Source organism: Carya illinoinensis, chromosome 3 (genome assembly GCF_018687715.1).
Source record: "Carya illinoinensis cultivar Pawnee chromosome 3, C.illinoinensisPawnee_v1, whole genome shotgun sequence".
NCBI lineage: Eukaryota > Viridiplantae > Streptophyta > Magnoliopsida > Fagales > Juglandaceae > Carya > Carya illinoinensis.
Window position 1 is genome coordinate 28,318,465 of NC_056754.1, and position 20,306 is coordinate 28,338,770.

General features: G+C 35.1%; 1 protein-coding gene across 2 annotated transcripts; it reads right to left on the reverse strand.

Annotated features, from left to right (window-relative positions):
• Window positions 1-140: 140 nt before the first annotated feature.
• Window positions 141-15,953, reverse strand: LOC122304032 (DDB1- and CUL4-associated factor 13). Of its 2 annotated transcripts, none has more exons than XM_043116054.1 (17): window positions 15,799-15,953; window positions 15,578-15,667; window positions 14,002-14,113; window positions 13,164-13,191; window positions 12,381-12,479; window positions 12,206-12,275; window positions 12,065-12,099; window positions 11,863-11,937; window positions 11,475-11,570; window positions 9,221-9,284; window positions 2,957-3,010; window positions 2,338-2,423; window positions 2,157-2,217; window positions 2,005-2,069; window positions 1,794-1,899; window positions 1,376-1,464; window positions 141-632 (listed from the first exon to the last, which is right to left on the reverse strand). In XM_043116054.1, the coding sequence occupies exons 1-17, from the start codon at window positions 15,862-15,864 to the stop codon at window positions 470-472; spliced, it is 1,359 nt and encodes a 452-aa protein (XP_042971988.1). In that variant the 5' UTR covers window positions 15,865-15,953; the 3' UTR covers window positions 141-469. The 2 variants fall into 2 exon arrangements, with proteins under 2 accessions (XP_042971988.1, XP_042971987.1); XM_043116053.1 differs by having other exon boundaries at window positions 12,203-12,275.
• Window positions 15,954-20,306: the final 4,353 nt, after the last annotated feature.

Here is a 20,306-nt window from a genome sequence, read left to right on the forward strand (position 1 = left end):
AGGCCACTTAGCATTACATTTCCATGTCTGACCCACGGCATGGATGAGGCAATTGCCCTCATAGCTGCTGGTAAATACAATTTCAGCTAAGTAGGAACTTGATCATCTTCTCAAAATGGCTGGTATCTGCTCAACCGGTATTGGCAAACAAAACAAATATATACGTCTAAATAAGACGGAGCAGCAATTTTCCTTCCCATTGACAATTAAACTGAATTTTGCACATGATCACTGGATCTATCAAAACTGATGCATGTGAATGCCTTAAAAGTCTTTCTTCCTTTGGGCCACAGTAAACAACAGAATAGTGAATTTGAAGGTTTACGCAACTTGTGCCGAGTCTTGAGCCGAAGAGGAAACCTTCCTATGGAATTCAAAGTTAAAACCACTTTTTTCGATCGAGAATCCAACCAGAGATGACCGTATACGCGCAAGCAATCTACCCAAATGCACCTTTCGCGTAAATATTTTACTCAACTTCTGTGATGATTCTCCTTTTACGCAATGGTCGCGTTGAAATGCTTCCAGGAGCACTGTGAGCTTTTCTTCTCTCTTCTTTCATCCTGGCAGCTTCAGTCATGGTGCGCCTCAGAGCAGCAGCCTTGTATATTGGTAATGGTAAGTGCCTATGCCTGCACAAGTATCATCAAACATCAGTACAAGTATACATTTTGCCATCACTTCACGGGAGAGGGAGATGGTACAAGCTACCATCTAGACACTAAAAATTTGCTAGAACTCCACGTATTGCATTCTTAGAAATATCCACCTAGGAAAATAAGTTGGAGCACCTCGTATGGCACTGGCACGTAACATTGTGCCGTTTCAAATAAATAAGCCAGAGAACTTTGTAAAGCACCAGTCCATGCAACCTGTGTCCTATATTTGTTCGCCCGTTATTCCAATAGACAATTTAACATCCTTTCCAACTTATTCCTTTACTTTCTTTGAACAAACAACACTCCTTTTCTATGGCGTATTTGGTATCCCCCCAAAAAGTAAGATTTTCTAAGATGACAAACAAATAGGAATGGTGTATATTCATTAACCAGCAATTGCAATGTGCTGATCAAGTATGGCATTGTGATTAGTGGGGCCTACATCTCAATGCTCAATATGGGCAACCATGCCAAAGTGCATAAATCATGTAAGTGGGCTAGTTATGACCAAGTATCTGAAGGAGCCTCGTTACAACACCTAAAGCTGATAATGATACTGCTCCATCAATAAGGAGCACTCATTGATGCTTCATGAATGCTTTTATGGAAAACTTACATGGCCCCTAACATTAAGTCGGCACAAAATATCTTAAGACCATCTTCAAAGAAAGCTGGGCCTATCAAAGAGCTAAAATGCTTGTATCATCTGTGCATACCTCAAAATACGCTTGACCTCAGGGAGGTGTTTGTAGCGATTCTTGACAGCCTCATGATAGTCATGCTTTTTCCTTTCCCTTGGGAGAAGCTGCAGCACAAAAGATAGATGGTCAGGGCTATAAGAGGATGCAACAATGGTACCGGATCTCCAATACAGAAATCAGCTAAAAAGGCAATGGAGTTAAATGTCTAAATAATAAGTTACTAGGCTTGATTACAACATTTATATTTCTGACTCTTTAGGCCTGAATTCACGATGTGCAATTTTTGTATGAGCTGTATGCACTATTGATGACAAATACAAGACAGTTGACAAAGAAGCATTACAGAATCTGGAAATGTTAAAATACAAATTTTATAACATTAGCGAGATAGTCTTAAAACAGAACCGCAGAACATGCAGGAAGAGATTCTTACTACTCCCATTTGTTCTGATGCTTTAGCCTTCCAAAGCCTAAGGTTGGTATCATCACTCCCGGAAATAATATAACTTGCATCGCAGCTAAACTTGACACAGAATACCCTATACAGAATAAAAACCTTTTTAAAATTTGCTTAAAGTAATACAAATTAAATAACCAATTAGAAGAGGAAAACGCTAAGGTCAAAGAACTATATGTAGTACAACCTCTGCATCCTCTGTGTGTGATAGATTTCCCTGCTGTGGCCACCATTAAACTGGAATATTCTCACCTGCAAGGTACAAATTCTAAATAAGCAAATGCATGTCTCCATCCCTTAGAATTGAACAACAATCATGACTCAATGCAATGAACTCACTGTTCTATCATAAGATCCAGTAACAAATTCTCGACCAGTTGGTGAGTAATCGATATCCATCCTGAGAAAATTAAATTCAAGGGTCAACATATATAGTTTACAAAATGATTGTCAACGAGGATAAATACCATGAAGCATAAAGAACAAAATGCATTCGAAAGTACCCAGTGAGCCATCTTACACTGCAGAAACATGATCTTTGTGAACCATTCTGGCTTCATCAAGTTTCCTAGCATCATAGCTATAACAGTTGCTGTCCTCATTAGCCTGCATCCTCAAAGACTTTAAACAGTGATTTCCAAAGTGGAAAAAGAATATTCTGTATATAGAGAGCATGAGGTTAACATATTCTATCATGGTCTATATCCTAAAAGCATTGCAGTACATTCTCAATTTAGTTCATGATATACAACCCTCTGAAAGGTCTAACTTCTTCATTGTTTTTACCCAAAGGGGAAAATATACAAAAAAGACAACACCACTGGTTGGGTTCCTTTTTCTACTTCGTATCACTAGAAGTAGGGGCATGTGTACATGTGTAAGAATTATGGACTGGTAACTGTCAAAATGTGGAAAGGGTGTTACATATATTTATGGACTGGTAACCATAACAAGTTGGCAATAAGATGTTAAGGTATTCTCCCAATTACATTTGGAAGTCCCTACTCTGACTGCAGTGTGGAATATCCACTATCAGAATGAAATTTGACTGCAATCTCAAACATCCAAGAAATCCAACAAGGAGACAGATAATTTGAAACAGCACTTGCACAACAAAATGATTCAAACCAAGTGCTTACAGCTGTGAAGTTCATTGGCTCCATTGGGTTCCAACAAATAGAATTAGTTTTCGTCTGTAATGCAAAAAAAAAACAAACAGTCAGTTTGGTTATAGACAACTGCAGATAACATAAGTTTTGGAGTTAAGGAAAGAACAAGTTCAGAAGAAAAGGAGAGACGCGCGGGGGGGGGGGGGGGGGGGGGGGGGGGGTTTGCTAAAAGCATCAGGCAAAAGTCATCTGAAAAAAGGGGTATACAACAGATCCACTTAGTTAGAGCAGGAGAAGAGAAAGAAAATCACGGAAAGTAAAGCTAGAAAGACATGGTGAGCTGACATCCACTGGTAGAACATCACAGAAGGTCTTAAGATCTTCAGCGGTCCCTGAATCCTCAATGCTTCGATCTTTTCTTTCATTCCCGTATCGTTTTCCATAAGATCTCACTGAACGGGATTTCAAACCGCCCCTTCCAACATGCTAACAAGTCTACCACCTGTCTACACATCACCCAACTCAACCCAAAGAGACTACTAACAGCTTGTCATGTTAGCCACCTCGCAAATGGACTAAGAGATGATCCATGGATTCAGCATTCCTTTTATATGTACAACACTAGTAGAGTAAAATAACATGCCTCTTTCTTAGGTTGTCCAAGGTAAGGATCTTCCCAAGCATTGTTGTCCAAACAAAGAAAGCTGCTCTCAAAGGAACCTTGCTCCTCCAAACGGTCTTTCCATGGACAAGCAATACTGTCTTAGGGGAATAAAAGATGGCATAAGACTTAAAACTCCCCTCTTCGATATGCTATGCATCATCTTGTCTTCCTCACCTTATCGAACTTTGAAAGAATATAACTGGACAGCTTAAAATACAAATTGAAAAAAAAGAATAACATAAAAAAGGAGCAAAGTTTTCTATTGGGGTGAGTCTCACCATTCTTCTAACCGTAGAAATCAAAAAGAGATTCTATTTGTGATCTTTTTTAACAAGGAAGTTTAAATTCTATTCAAGCTCAAAAAGTGGTGAAATCCAAGTATACATGAAGTATACAATAAATACACTTCACCATTAAAAGAAAAAGAAGAAGAAGATCCTGAAAACTAGAAGCACTATCACCATTCAAACTTTCCCACCGATTTCTCACAATATTCAAAAATCATATCTTTCTCCCCATCTACACCACATTATGCGAGACAGAATCAATTTCTACAAAACTTCACAATGATAATGACCAAACTGTCCCTTCTAACATGCAAAGAGATCCTCCACTCTTCTAGGCAACACCCAATCTGCTCCAAGTCTGCTGAATGTATAATTCCACAAAGCATTAGCTACATCACAGTGGAGCAAAAAATGGTCAACAAATAATCCACTACTTTTGTACTACTTTTGCACATACAACAGCAAGCAAGCACGAACACAGGCCTCTTAAATTAACCCAAGTGAGAATCTTCTTTACGACAACTGTCTAAATAAAAAAGCAACTATTTGTGGAGCCGTAGTCCTCTAAATATTCTTCCAATAAAAGGAAGTTTCAGCATGGGGATATATTGCATTATAGAAAGATCTGACTTCAAAGACTTCATGCTTAGAAGAGGCCTGCCAAATCTTGTCTCTCCACCTCTTCCTCCCATCTTGAAAGAATATAACCAGTCAAACAGAAAAGGAAATCAAGAGGTTCATCTCCTAGTCTTGTGCTGTCCTAATAAAAGAGACGTTCCATTGTAATCGTAGGAAAGATGTAAATCATTCACCTCGAACGCTTTCTTAGAATGAGATGCTGAATAATTCAGGAAAAGCTTCCACAAGATACCAATCTTCACACCACACATCATGTCAAAAATGAATCCCATAATCATCTATCATTTGAAAATAAGTAAAGCTGGAAAATTCCTCCACTACCTCCTATATTCTTCCAAAGACCAGCTCCAAACAAACCATTCACCTTAATAGAACAGCACTCATCCCATGGGCTACCATATTTAGCGTCCACCATAAATCGCCATAAACTCTCCTCTACTTTGAAAAAAATAACTTCCAAACCTCCATCTTTTAATAATGCCATCCCAAATAAATTTGGCCTTGAAGGGAATTCCCAAAGTAAGACCAAGATATTTTAACAAAATGATGACAATCTACAACTAAAAAAAATTAGCTAAATAAAACTTGTAGTACCTCAAAACTTAAATGAATACAACCATTGCTTTACCCTGACAACAACAATGTCTGACCGCATCCACATATTTTCAAATTTCAAGTGTCTTTCACCACTATGAGAATTCTGCAATCAAGAAGAATGGGGAAATTGTCCGAGCAAACTCTTGGGTAACTTCTTTGAGACACTTATAGGTATTTGACTAGGAGTGACAATATATGACACGACCCATGAACCCAACACGAACATAACATGACATACGCATGTTTGGATTTGATATATAAATGAGCTTGGGTCAAAACAGGTTAACCCGATAAGACATAATTAATAAACGGGTCAATTGTGGGTCAACCCACGAAACCCGTATAACACAAATAAATTCAATTTTCAAATTCTTTAAGTGTTTAGTTTTATATGCCTTTATTTTTGTTGGGATGTAATATTAATATAAGTATTTGACTACTCAATTATTTTATAGAAATATTAATTTTCATATATATTATTGGTTTGAATATTGATCATAATATATATATTTTTATCATGAATTCAATTGTAATTGTGAATGATTTATATAGTTATCATGTCTTATATATGATATTATATTAATTGGGTTAAAATAAATTAGGTCACCTCAACCTATTTATATGAACTAGGTAAAACGGGTTGTGTTCAAGTTAACCCAATAAAAATTAATTATCGACTGGGTTATGCAGGTTGTGTCATGTCACCTGTTATTTATATGTAGGGGTGTAATCGGTCCAGTCTAGTTGGTCAGAATGAGCATTTTTAGACCGGACCAAAACTTTTGATCCACCCATTTTCCACCCTGAGACCAGACCGGACTGTTATCTATCAGTCCGCTTGGTCCAATCGGTCAAGTCTTGTGCAAACTGGGCCACTCGTTTGTTAAAGGCATAACTTACCAATAAACACTATTTATTTCAGCCCAACTAAAAAATGAGCCCAAAAATAATAAATTTGAGGATAAAATTATTAAGTGAGCTCTTTAATGTGAATTATTTAACTAACTCTTTAATAAAATCATTATTTACAATTGTATTAATGATGTTAATAGTTACTAACTTAATACTCAATAGTATGTGATGAATTATGATAGTTAATACATAATGGCCTATAGTAAAATTTTAATATTATATATATGGTTAATGAATAATTGGTCCAGAGATACTTCATACTCGTAACTTAAGTATCTTACAAAAAATGTACCTTACTATTTTAATTAGGTGTTAGATAATAGAGCATGTATCACTGCATATTATGATTTATCATATAATATATTAGTTAATTGTAAATAGCATATTAGTTAATATTTAATAGTATATTTAACATTTTATACTGTCAATGGTCATGGGTTAGATAAAAATTACATAATATGTTATACAACTACTATATAAAATACTAAATAAAAAATTATTAAAAAAAACTACATATGTAGTTTGGTTATTCCAGTCCGGTTCGGGATGAAAAACCATATCCCGGGACTAGATAGAAAATTGAAAATCCCAAAGCTACGAGACCAAGACTAACTGGTAAGGTTATTGGTCTGGATAGGCCGGAACTGGGTCCGTTTGGTTCAGTCAGGTTTTCCGGACCGGTAACCTTACACCCCTAAGGTCGTGTTAGGATTTTAGAGTCTAGCCCATTTAATTAAAAGGGTCATGTTCAAGTTGACCCATATAATCTACTACTTATGACTTGGCACAACACAAACATGACCAGCAAACATGAATTGTCATCCCTGTATTTGACCTCCCAATCAGTAGAAATAAGGAATTCGTCAATCATGGACCAAGAAACATGTTTGTGATTATTTGACCATGTAATTTTTTTATAATTTCTCGATCACGTAAAATTACTGACAAGTGGAAGATTATAGTATTTTTTTTTATAATTTTCCAACCACGTAAAATTACTATTTTTTTTATAATTTTCCGACCACGTAAAATTACTATTTTTTTTTTTCTCCCAACAATGTAAAGGGGCTAGTGAATTTGAAAATTGATCTCCTTTGGGAGGGAAAATTATTATGACATTATGCCAACGAACGAGAAAGCTTGTGGAGGATGATGGTAGACATGAAAAATGGTAGGCTAGGGGGTGATTGGAGTTCTCATGAGGTTAATGAGACTCTGGGATATGGATTGTGGAAAAACATATTAGGGGTTGGGCGGAGGTTCTCTAGACTTGTTGGATATGACTTCTAACAGGTGTTAGATATGAAGTGGGAGATGGCACCAAGATAAAGATTTGGCACAATGCATGGTATGGAGACCAACCATCTGAAGAGAGCCTTCTTGGTCCTGCTCATCATTGCAAAGGTAAAGAATGCTTCGGTGGCTGAATTTTTTATTTTTATAAGTAATAAGAAATTTTATTGATATAAAGATAGGCGTAAGCCAGGTACAACGGAAGTACAAATGTGAATACACCACTTTAAGAACTAGAAACTATTACAAGGAAGTCATGGAATTTGAGACCATTAAAATCTAAAGCAATGGCCTACATAAATAAAGTCTTCCATAAAAAACTCCCAAACTCTTCCACGGAGCATTCTTGATCCTAAAAATATTTGTCATTTCTTTCGCTTCAAATACACCAAAGAGTATAAATGGGAGCCATCTTCCACATAGCTGCAATCTGTGATGTCCTTGAGATCCCTCTCCAGCTTGCAAGTAGTTCAACTAACCTTCTAGACATTGCCCATGCTAGCCCGGTTCTGCTAAAGAAATAATTCAATGTATCCCGGGCAAACTCGCAATGTAAGAGTAAATGGTCCACTGTTTTTGCACATACAGCACCAGTCTGTAATTATAAGACCACGCCTTCTTAAGTTATCAATGGTTAGTTATCAGTGGCTGAAATTTTTATAATTCAAATGGTTCTAAACACTGGGAAGTGGATTTTGTTAAGAGCAGTGCACGCACAATTGGGAGATGGACCTCTAGGCTTCTTTCTTTGCTAGGATGTACTCAATCTGGGTGGGAGGGAGAGAGAACAAATAGTTTTGGCCCCAATCCAATGTGGTGTTTGATGTGAAATCATTTTACCGGATATCATATTCACATGAACGGTTGTCTTTTCCATGGAAAAACATTTGGAGAAGCAAAGGTCCATTTAGAGTGGCAGGCCTTGCTTGAGAGGTGGCTTTAGGAAAAATCCTCACCTGGATAATTTAAGGAAGCGACTTATTACAATTATAAATTGGTCTAGCATGTGTAAAAGGGATGTAGAAACAATGGATCACATTGTGACTACATTTTGAAGTAGCTAGTGCTCTTTGATGAGCTAAGAGTACTTGAGCTACCCACGGGTAGGTAGAATATCTTAGAATACTTGATAATAGTTGTGTTGCCAAATGGACCCTTAGTTATTACTGGTTATTCGATTTGTGGCTGTCTACATGGTTTTCGTGACAAATCATTTAAATAGAAACTTTCCAAAGAAATAAATTATAATACTTATCCAAGATGAACGGTCTCTTCATTTTCTGAAACTGGTGTAGAAACTTATTGTCATCCAATCCAATCCCCTCCCTATTCTTTTAGAGAAAGAAACCTTCTTCAGAATACCTCTAACTATACAGTTGGATTTTTCACCTAAATTGCATAGCTTTCCAACATGATTTCACCTTTATACCTCGAGTTTATTAACATTGTACAAAAACAATGTCACGTTACCTTTTTCACATTCACATAAGAAATGCAAAAATGAGGACAATGTACAATGCAGAAACTTAAATTGGTCCCACTTTTCAAAGCTTAACAAGAATCTCTTTCAACACCAATGATAGACTTATAGACATAAACTCCAAATGTCAAGAGTTTTATCAAGTGATATTTTGAAAGCATGCCTTCCTCCACCCATCCCAATCTTGCTTCAGCAAAATAAATAAATAAATAAAGTAGAGAGAATAAATTGATAACCCTGGCCCACACGGGCAATGCTGACATCCCAAGTCCAAAATATATAATAATTCACAGCAATATCATAGAAGTTCAAGAACAAAATCACAGAAACAGAGAAGTCCAAGCACTGTAGCTATGTGATGTAAATCAAATCATGGTAATGTGCCAACAATTCTGACATACTTTTGTTAAATATAGCAATACCTGCATAATTAATTTCCTCGTTGGGGATGACATGCGCAAATCATAGAGTGTTATGCTGCGATCACTATTATTAGAGGGAAAAAAAAGGAATTATACAAGCGAATTACATATTTGATGCACAAAATAATTTTCTTTCTGACAAAGGAACAAATGAATTGTAAAGTACATAAATTGCTCAAAGGATACATAAATCACATAGTTTACAGTTTCCACCACTAAATATGAAGTGGAACTTATTTCAAGATCTACTTTAAAGTAAAAAAACACACGAGCAATGTACACCCATAGAAGTTACTTGAAAACTGATCTCAACCCAAAATCGGAGAGAAGGGGTAATAAAACAAGTCACACCAAACTGAATCACTTTGGTTCAGTTCAAGACCAGTATCAGGTTACACAACCACATTAAATACCATAAAGAACCAAGTTGGGTGGGATTATGGAAGTCCAATCAAAGTGGGGACCAGGACTAATATTTTTTTCTGGCATGAAGTATGGTGTGGTGATTTGGCTCTTAAATTTGCATTTCCTGGCCTTTTCAGCATTGCTAGAAACAAAGGGGCTGCAGTGGCTGATTTATATATGTTTTCTAATAATATGTTGAATTGGAATGTGGAATTTAATAGAGATTTTCAGGATTGGGAAGTGAGTGAAGCTGCTGATTTCTATGTAAAACTTTATGATACGAAGATTGATCAGATAAGGGAGGATAGGATGCAGTGGGTACATGATCATAAGTCCAGATTCTCTGTGAAATCCTTTTACAAGGTGTTAAATAGTCACGGTAACATAACATACCCCTGGAAATGCATTTGGAGAGCTAGAGTGCCCAGTAAAGTTACATGTTTTTGCTGGTTGGTGTCACTTGAGAAAATTTTAACTACTGATAATTTGAGGAAAAGGGGTTTCTATTGATGGATTGGTGCTTCATGTGTAAAAAAGATGGCAAATCTGTTAACCATCTGTTGCTTCATTGCAAGATGGTGACGGCCTTGTGGAATGAGTAATTTGCAAGGTTAGGCATTGCTTGGGTGATGCCTTTTCATGTGGTGGATTTCTTGGCTAGTTGGCAAGGTGCAGCGGGATGTGGAGGCAGTGCAGCTAAGTCGAGGATGATTCCTTCATGTTTGTTTTGAAGTTTATGGCTTGAGAGAAATGGGAGGTGTTTCAAAGATTGTGAACGCACTATGGGGGAATTTAGGGATTTTTTCTTTAGCACTTTAAATTTTGGCTGAACAATATTGTGAGGGACAGGAATATTTGTAAAGCTTTATATTAGTTTTGTTTTGCTTTAGCTTGTACTTAGGTTCCTGTGTACTTGGGCTATGCCTATTTACTTGGAATAAAATCTCTTATTACCTATTAAAAAAAAAAAAAAAACGAACCAAGTTGGGTGGGTTGAGCCAATGCAGCTTCTTAGGCAATTATCTAGTGTTGCAAGGATTTTTCTTAGTCAGATTGGAGCACTCTTTGATGGTAGAACCAAGGGGCAATCTTTATTAAATTTGAACTACTTATTACGGTAACCTTATGTCACATGTCAACGCAGAAACTGATTAATAATTTTGATATGTTATATATGCACTCAAACTGGAGGTCAGGCTACCATACCTGTCACCTACATGTGAAATCAGGCCCGACCAAGCAAGTTTTGTCATATACAATTCCATGAATGCCTAAAACATTTTAATCCAAACCCAGATAAACCCAAATGGTCAGGTTGGGTTGATTCACAGATTACCCAGACCTAAGTGGCACCCCTATAGCCCTACTCCAAACCATCATAGGATCCCTAGCCAGTACATACTGCCTTGAAGATCATAGATCAAAAACCAAGGAATAGACAGGTCCTTAGGTACCTTAAAACTCCTTACTAGAAACAGAATTATCTTTCATTTTTAAAGCTTTCAAGAAGGCAAGCTTGTTTACCATATTTTTCATATACTACCATTTAATAATGGAAAGGCCCCAGGACTATATCCCAATGTCCTTGTCAACTTAGTTTCCATACAAAGAATCCTATTGTAAAACATCTTTTGGGAGAACCAAGGAGTTTTAGATGCAAAAAAAAATAGAATTTTGGTTCATTCTTTAACTTCTTTTATTTGTAGTTCACAAACTTGTAAGGACTTAACAGTAAATTTCATTTGACTTCCTTTGAACAAAATATAAACTATGATATACAGATTAAGATTTACACATTACATCCATATTAACAAGCATAAATTGTTAATTTAGAAGTCGACATTCATACCTAGCTGATGTTGCCAAGAGATTTGGTTCTCCAGGATTAAATCGAACAGATATCACAGTGTCAGTTCCCCATTCAAAACTCCTTACAGGCTGAGACCTAAATATGAGAGGCACATTGTCATAATATCCCATTTCATTATGTGCATATATACAAACAAGTTCAAATTTTTATTAAGCTACAAAAGTGGTGACATCCAAATACACAGGCTATAACATAGATACACCTAAACCATATATATGCCTAAACATTAGGAGAAAAAGAAGAGGAAAATCGTGATAAAGAAGACCGGTGTCACAAATATTAGAGACCACCCAAAGAAATAGAGAATGAAGCAAACTATATTTTATCGAGTGATTTCTCAGTCTTCAAAACAAGTTGAGAACTAAACCTATTGTGGTTCCATATATCCACTTGAGCACCAGCTGTGGCAAAGTAACCACCATCCAATTGGTGATCAACAGCCCTGAGAATTACAAAGTAGACCTTGGTGAGAAATAGAAACGAAAAGGAAAAGGAAAGACAGAAAAATATCACACTATAATGATGTGAAAAATCATGGCATATTCCTGATAAGTCACTGGAAACCTTACCAAAATGCATTCTTCCAAACATAAACTTCCAGTGGCTGCCAAAAAACAAAAAAAAAATTAGACGTAATTTTTTCAGGAGGTTAGAAATATGGTCAGAAGCACACAATTCGAAAACACCAAACTAAATCTAGATATTACCACCTTGACAGAGTTATCAGAAGATTCATATGACTCCTTAAGAGTGGCAACAGGTACATTCCAAAGCCTGACACTGAACATCGAACAAATTCACCAAGACAGACATTACATGCATGAACAGTCACCCAAAGCTCCATCTTCAAAGAAATAAAGTTACATCCAGCTAATTTTGCCTTACGTGCAATCAGTGCCACATGATACAAGAACACGCCCATCTGTAGATGCTGTCAGACCTCGTACTGCACCTTGGTGACCAAGAAATTGAGAAACTGTTCGCCTTTGATTCAGATTTCAAATTTTAAAGTCAATTGCATGTCTTTATGCATCAATAAAGGAACACAGAACCAAAAATCTATGAAATAAGAAAAGGAAGATGCATAATGGACCATGTGGTCCAATACAACTTGACATCAATCAATGTAACATGCATGCAGAAATATAAGAAATATAACCATTGTGAGATCTAGTTTTTCCGTGATCAGATGCACAACTAATGGCTATATGTTCTTAGCCTGACCCAACCCTACCCAATTTCTCCCATATATTTAGAAAATATATATGAAAAATTTGGTCTTTCTCGTTCCTGCACTTCAATTATTGTGGAGATTAGAAGTGTCCAAAAAAAAAAGGACGAGGTGTTCTCTTATATTACAGAAGAGGTTTAGACAAGGGACCAATAAAGAAAACTGTACCAGAATACAGACAAAACTTTCCAGACCAATTTAAATACAAGCAACACAACGTTAACTTGGGCCAGATGAAAAAAAGGAAAAAGAGTGATTCATCAATATGGTTAAAGAACTGAAGACAAATAGGTTTGTGTTTCTCTTTTCAAAATATCAACATAAGCATTACGTAATAAATACAATTTACCAGTTTTCATCCAAAAAACTCCAGAATAATTAAGAAAAGTAGCAGGAAAGACATGACTCGAAATTCTAGTTGTGGCTTAATGAGATACCTGGAAGCAATATCCCATAGGCGAATATCTACAAAACATTCAAAACAGAAATAATTTAGAAACTTTAAAGAAATTTAAAGTATGATCCAGGAGTTACATGACTATAGTGGGCAATGCGTCAATAAACAAAGTAGATAATAGCATCATGATAATAGGAACCAATTGATGCCACCAAACAGGACTCACTGACTATTAATTAGGCAACATGTTTGGTGTTCGTTTTATGCCCCATGATTAGAACACACCAATTTAAGCACTTCAGTGCAAATTAAACAAACTTATGCCACCTTGTAAAAAGAAGTCGATATTTCTCTGGGCAAATAAGAATTTGATTATAACACCAAATGTATACAACTGCAAACTCAAAAATATAGTTGAAACTTGTGGCAGTCCCTAAAAATTAATGAAGAATTCTAGAATTGAAACTAATTTAAAGGTTAAATATATTTTTCATACCAACTATATTTCAGTTTATCTGAACAGACTTTTTGTTTATTGATCATAAAAATGTTGATCTGAAAAGACTCGAATCAAAATATCTTCAGTTGGTATGATCAATATACTTTTAAGATTGGAAGGGGACAAAGGAAGCAGCAACCCTAAACCCAAATTTCAAGTTCCTCCAAACAAAATTTTTCTGGTCAAATTAGTCCAGGGGTTGCTGCACAATCCCATAACTTACACACACACATGCTAATCAGATAACAGAGCACATGTTGTGGGGTGGCTAACTTAAAATTAGAGAATTACAGTGTAAACCAATCAAAGAGCAAAACCAAAGTTATCTAGCATTACCAGGCCAACAATTATTGGCTTAACAACAAAAGAAGTTAAGTACCTCCATCCATTGAGCCAGAAAATATTCCTTTCAAATTATTCGGGTTCTTTGCCATACACGAGATGGCATCTATATGCCCGTCCATTGCTCCAATAAATGGCCTTGCAAAAATCTAAAAATACCCCCGAAAATCAAAAGCACATTAATCAGGGAAAAAAAAAACTGACCTATTAAACACAAAATCCATACCCTTGTCCAGAAAAGAAAAAACGCATTGTTTTCTCAGAAGATAGTTCATTAATATGAAAAAGGGTGCTAACTCAATACACATGAAGTTTGAAAGAGATCCAATGAACTAATAAAAGTAAAAAGTGCTATAAATTTGTGAAAGGTAGAAATAGAAACTTCTACACAATTTTGGACAACCATGTCAGTAGTTTATTTTTTATCAGTAAACAGAATTTAATTGATCATAAGAATAGGCAAGAGCCCAAGTACAGGGAATTCCAAATTTCAAGAAAGGAAGATTGGAGCTTTAACATCGAATTTTTGTAATCTTTGAAACTACGCTCATTTCTTTCCCTCCAAATATACCACAATATGAGTAAATGCTACTCCGCCCCCTAATTTATACCACTCACTTTGCCCCATTAATGTAGCACCACCACATGGATTCTTAAAAAAAATTAAAAACACAAACATAAAAGGGTAGAGGGAATCTAGGCTTTTAGTCTTCCTCCTTTTTGTGTTTTCAGGCACCATTTTGTTTTGAATATATATATATTTTTTAATAAGCCACGTGGCACCACACATCAAGGGGCAAAGTGAGTGGTATTAATTAGGGGACATAGTAGCATTACTCACCACAATATACATGTTGCGTCATCCTCCACAATTCTGAACACTGATGTATACTAAACTGTCCCTTCCAACATGATAGGAGATCCATCAACTGGGGGAATCATCACCCACTCTACCCCAAACAGTTCAAAAATCACGTTCCATAAAATGCTAGCAACCTCGCAATGTAGTTGAAGGTGATCCCTAGTTTCTCATTCTTCTTGCCTATGCAAAAATTCCCAATTTCTTTCTTTGTCCAAAGTAAAAACTTTTCCAAAACTGCTGCCTAAATGAAGTTCCCTCTAGGGATTTATGCCTCCAAATAAGTTTTCAAGGGAAAGGGGCTCTATCATGAGTACCTAGAACATTGTGGAAAGATTTTGCAGTGCACACTCCTTCCTACATAAGCACCAAACAATTTATCTTCTCCATTGCCTCCACCCAACTCGAATACAAATGTCCAGATTTTCAACCAAAAGCCAATATATTAGCGTTAATTGAAGCATATACGATAACAAAGCAACCGAATTAATCATTCAAATGCCCTATACTCGACAAAAACCAAAACCAACCCTGTAGGGTAGTTCAGATGGTCAGGCTTGGGTTTACTCTTTAATGATAACCGGTTCGAGTCCCCCAGGATCAATGGAGGTTTACCTGACCGTTAACTTTAGGGTCCCATACAATTAATTGAGGTGCGCGCAAACTAACCCAAAAACTCACGGAAAAAAAAAAACAAAAACAAAAACAAAAAAAAAAAAAAAACAAAAAAATAAGTATTGGCATTCCAAATCACCTTGTCTAATTTTGCAGCACTAAGAGCTCGCACGTACTCCACCGCCTTTTCTTGGGGCCGAAGGTTCGGGTCATAGTTCCGGAACACTCTCTGATCACATCCAATACAAAAAATGACAACTTTTACGGAGATAGAAACTGAAGAGCAAATTAATTGTTCATATAATGAAAACAAAAATAGGGACAGAAGAAACAGAGAGACGTGTGTTTGAGCGGTGTAACCTGGAGATCTTTGCTTCGTTCTCGAGTGAATTCGTCGGTGGAGCGTGAGATTACTTTGACCTTCATTGTGTCTCCGCGAGGGAGAGAGGGAGTTGGGGGCCGCGCCGGGGAGGGGAGGGGGGGGGGGGGTGGGGTGGTGTGTGTTCGGTGTGTGGGCGTGGAATGAAGCCGAATACCTGAGCTTGTTTGAACTTTGCAGGCAGAAATAGTAAAACCCCGAAGATGCCACTTGTTCTAACAAAGAACGTAGCAAAAACCCTATTTATTGGGTCGGGTCGGTTTATCACCCGAGTCTTTATCTCGTTTGGGCTGGCAGCCCAATCAAATTACGAAACTAACGAACAATATAGGTTGTTTAGATAGTGAGAAGATATGAGATTGTTTTATATTAAAATTAAATAAAATATTATTAAAATATTATTATTTTGAGATTCGAAAAATTTGAATTGAAATTTGAAAAAATTGAATTGTTTCTTATATTTTGTGTGAGAATTTGGACTAGTTGTAATAATGAAATGAGATAAGATATGATGAGATAGTTTCTCAATCCAAATAGCACCTAAAGTGAGGAAGACATAGTCCATTTAAAGCCTTTAACTAATAAAAATTTTATGTGTAATTATTTTTACATATTTTTCGTGCATTTTACTAGTGTAATTGATTGCATCATTTTTTTTAATATAAAATAATTAATTTAGCCAATTACATCAATGAAGTATGTAAAAGTTATTGTAAATGACGAAACTCATTAAATTTTAATATTTTGATGAGGCAACATTTTCATATTGGTTCATTGTAAAATTAAGTTGTAAAACAATTATATGAATATCATTATCTAAAGCATTTTAAATTAATTTAATAGTCTGTTTGTGGTCCGATGGGATGTAAAATTTACATCAATCAATGGGAGTTCCATTAGTTCTCAAATACAGTAAATAACATAAGATTAAGTCTCCCATTTTCAAGTAAGTTAAGGCATCATTTGGATACACAGTTTAGATGAAATATTTTGAATAATAATAAAATGAGATGAGATGGTTTGTAAAAAAAAAATATATGTTTGGATAAACAAATAAAATGAGATATTTTTAAATTTTTGGAATTTGGTAAAGTAGTGGTCCCACTAATAATTGGAGATGATTTAATAATTAATAATTATATAATAATGAATATATTAATAAAAAAAGTAATATTGATGAATAATTGAAAAATAATGTATAAATATTCTATTTATATTCCAAAATGGCTGAAATTACTGTATAATCTGGAAAAATAATTCTCTTTTAAAATATAGTCTAATTATGAACTATTTATTTTTCTAAAATATAGGAAATTCGAAATTTTTTTTTCTAATTATGACTTATTTATTTTTCAATATATAGGAAATTCGAAATTCTTTTTCTAATTATAAATTAGAATGATTATATGAATTGTAATGGATAATTATATATGTATTAAAGTGTTGTAGATTTTTTTTTCTCTAATGAATTGGTTTCAAAATTCCTAATAAAACTCCAAATTGCATAATTGAACAATAATTACAAAAATATCAAATACCAACTGTGTAATGTATCAAAGTACATATTCCACTAACAAAATTATCTACCTCTAATACAAACTACACCATTACATAAATTTTTTAATAACTAATATTTAATTCTTACCCATAGTTGCCCACATTGATTTTGCAATATTATCCCGTATTGCACCCATTGTTGGGGCTGATGCACTTGTCATGTCTTCTTAGTGAGATGATGATGCAGTCTCATCCACCCCAATTGACTGGTTAAGGTGGATCAGCGTTCTATGTGCGTCTGCAAACAACCAGTCATGAGGTGTTGTAATTCTAATGAAATTATATAGCGTATAACGGGCGTTTATGATCCTCCCTTGCCTCCCAACCGAGTAAGAAGGCATTAAATTTAGAATTTTAAAGCGTTCTTTCATCACACCAAAGGTGCACTCAATACCATTCTGCAATGATGAAATGACGAAAATTAAAATAGTCTTGATAGCCACGGAATGTACGTTGATTATGCCAATCACTTCTATGATACCGTTCTCTTGGGTATAGTGGCATATATCAAAGAAAAAGTGGAAATGTCGAATCCCAAGATAATAGCGACCTGTACACATTTGTTAGTAGGGCAACAATGTAAAGTTAAAAATATTATAAAAACTATTCAATCCATTTAAAAAAAAATCTTGTATGTAAAATAAAAAATATTATTCTGGTTGGAAGTTTATCGGGGGGCGGAGTTAGAAAATGGAGGTTTGACTGAGTCATCATATTAACTCAGACACATGCACCATGAGCTGTACCCTCCTATCCTGTATACACAAATGTGAATTTCATGTCGAAGTCACATACATATAATACATTTTGTACAACTCGTCCTTTTTAGTTTCTATATGCCTCACGTACCTTAGCTGGTATGATTGCATCGATCATCGTTCCATCTATCGCCCCAATGCATACCTGTAACACCATAAAAAAAATCAATCAAATGCCACGTTTTTTTTTTCCTTTCTCTTTTTTTTGTTATTTTTATTTTTTATTTCCATATACAAATCAATAACATGAAAGTGCAGAGAAAAAAAAAAAAAAAGAGTTGCTTACCTTAAACTATGGAATATTCCTAGGGTTGCCCGCAATATAGAGATGAGGTTCGTCTATTTGTGTTGGCCTAATAATTTGCCTCTAAGCTCACATAACGCATTCATGACTGTACGCACATAACGATTGATGGTTTTACTGTTATACTGAAACCTGTCCTCGACAATACGTTGCCCTTGTGCATGTCTCACCAAAGTACAAATCATGGCTACTGCTTCCTCTACCCTAACCTCATGTCTGGAATTTGACAAAAATCTTTCTCCACGCAAGGTCAAGCATAATGCCTAAAATGTGTCTACCTTTAATCGAAATAAGTCTTTACAATTTGTTGGGTTACCATTTAAAATTTCGTAAACATATTTTAAACCAATATTATATTGGAGCATTTTAAGATTAATGTCCATTTCATCACACACAATTCAAATAAGCATGACGATTGAATATGCCTCATGCTCGAAGTTAGAACCACTAGAACTTGACCCTAACTCAGAGTTTATCTCTCCTCCATTACTGTCATCATCCATTGACGAATTATCTGCTAAGCGAATATCACTATCCATTATCGAAATACTTCTTTAATGTGGTGGAAAATATGTTACCAATTGCTAGATAAAATTAAAGTTAATGTAAGGTCAAATGAACTAATCAATTAAAAATTATAGTAGTAGAAAATATTGTCGTTACTATTTTCTTCTCTCTTTTCTAGAAGAAGATAAGAATGGATGCATTTTAAAGTGAGTATACGATCATAATTAGAATTTAAATTTATTTTTATTCAAAAGGGATTATGTAAGGCATGTGTATTTTGTTGTGTTTGTAATTAGTAACTAGCTAGTTGGATACAAAGTTGTAAAATCCTAGGCCGTATAATAAAAAGGCCTCAGATAATTACGTGTTTAGCATAGGTTTCTTCAATGACTAGCTAACACGATTTTACACACTGCAACTAATCAAAATAAATCAATAGATTTCTACTATGCTAAAATGCATAATACAGGAAAAGGAATGTGTGTGTATATATTAATATATATATATTATTGGTGGTTTGACATGACTCCAAAATTTTTATATTATTTTATTTTTTGTCTATTTTTCAATGAATTTTTCACGATGATCATACTTTTAAATAATTAAGTAGATGCATTAAATTTGGCAACTTATCAAAACGATTTCACCTAATATATCTCTCTAAATTCATTGTTTGTTACTCTTTATAAATAGTTAGAAGTGATCAGAGGGTGATTTTGTTCGAAGTAATAATATTTATAGAACTCTCTATAATTATTTTATAATTATACTTTTAATCAATCAATACAATCATATCATTACACTATAAAAATAAAATTCAATATCACAAAACAGTCGCATCCATCCATTTCATGTAGATGTCGTTACCTTTTGTTTTGTAAGCTATTAATTTTTTAGGCACAAACCCATCGAGGTCATTTCAATCATACAAACAACAAAATGGGCATTTCGCAAGAATTTCATTCTTCTAGTTCGAGATTGGCTCTCAAATATTAGGCTCATAGCGTAATTTATTCAACTCATAAGAACAATTTCGGGCTAGACGTAGCACAACAAGGACTATGTTAGGCTCATGTTTGAAAGAATCCAGTCAATCTCAGCTTAACATCCACATTAAAAGCATATGATTATAAAGCTATATATGGATCTTTTGCAATTTCCGAACAAGACAAATCAGGAGGATTCTAATGACAGCTACTCGCCTTATGCATTAGCAATGAGAAGGATTTTGGCGACAGTCAAGAGAACATGGCACCCACAATCTAAAAAATAAACACTATTTTTAAGCATGCCCATGTGCCCAATAACTACCGAATTAAAACCAAGAAAATGTCAGTCATTTGAAATATAACTAAGCATGACC

Bases quoted from the DNA above. Each gene is read 5' to 3' on its own strand.
- LOC122304032 (XM_043116053.1), bottom strand. From the start codon at position 15,864: ATGAAGGTCAAAGTAATCTCACGCTCCACCGACGAATTCACTCGAGAA. The intron at 9,285-11,474 runs GTATGAATGTCG...CTCTAATAATAG, and splicing joins CTCTTGGCAACATCAGCTAG to TGATCGCAGCATAACACTCT. The intron at 1,465-1,793 runs GTAAGAATCTCT...TTTGTGCTGCAG, and splicing joins CATCAGAACAAATGGGAGTA to CTTCTCCCAAGGGAAAGGAA.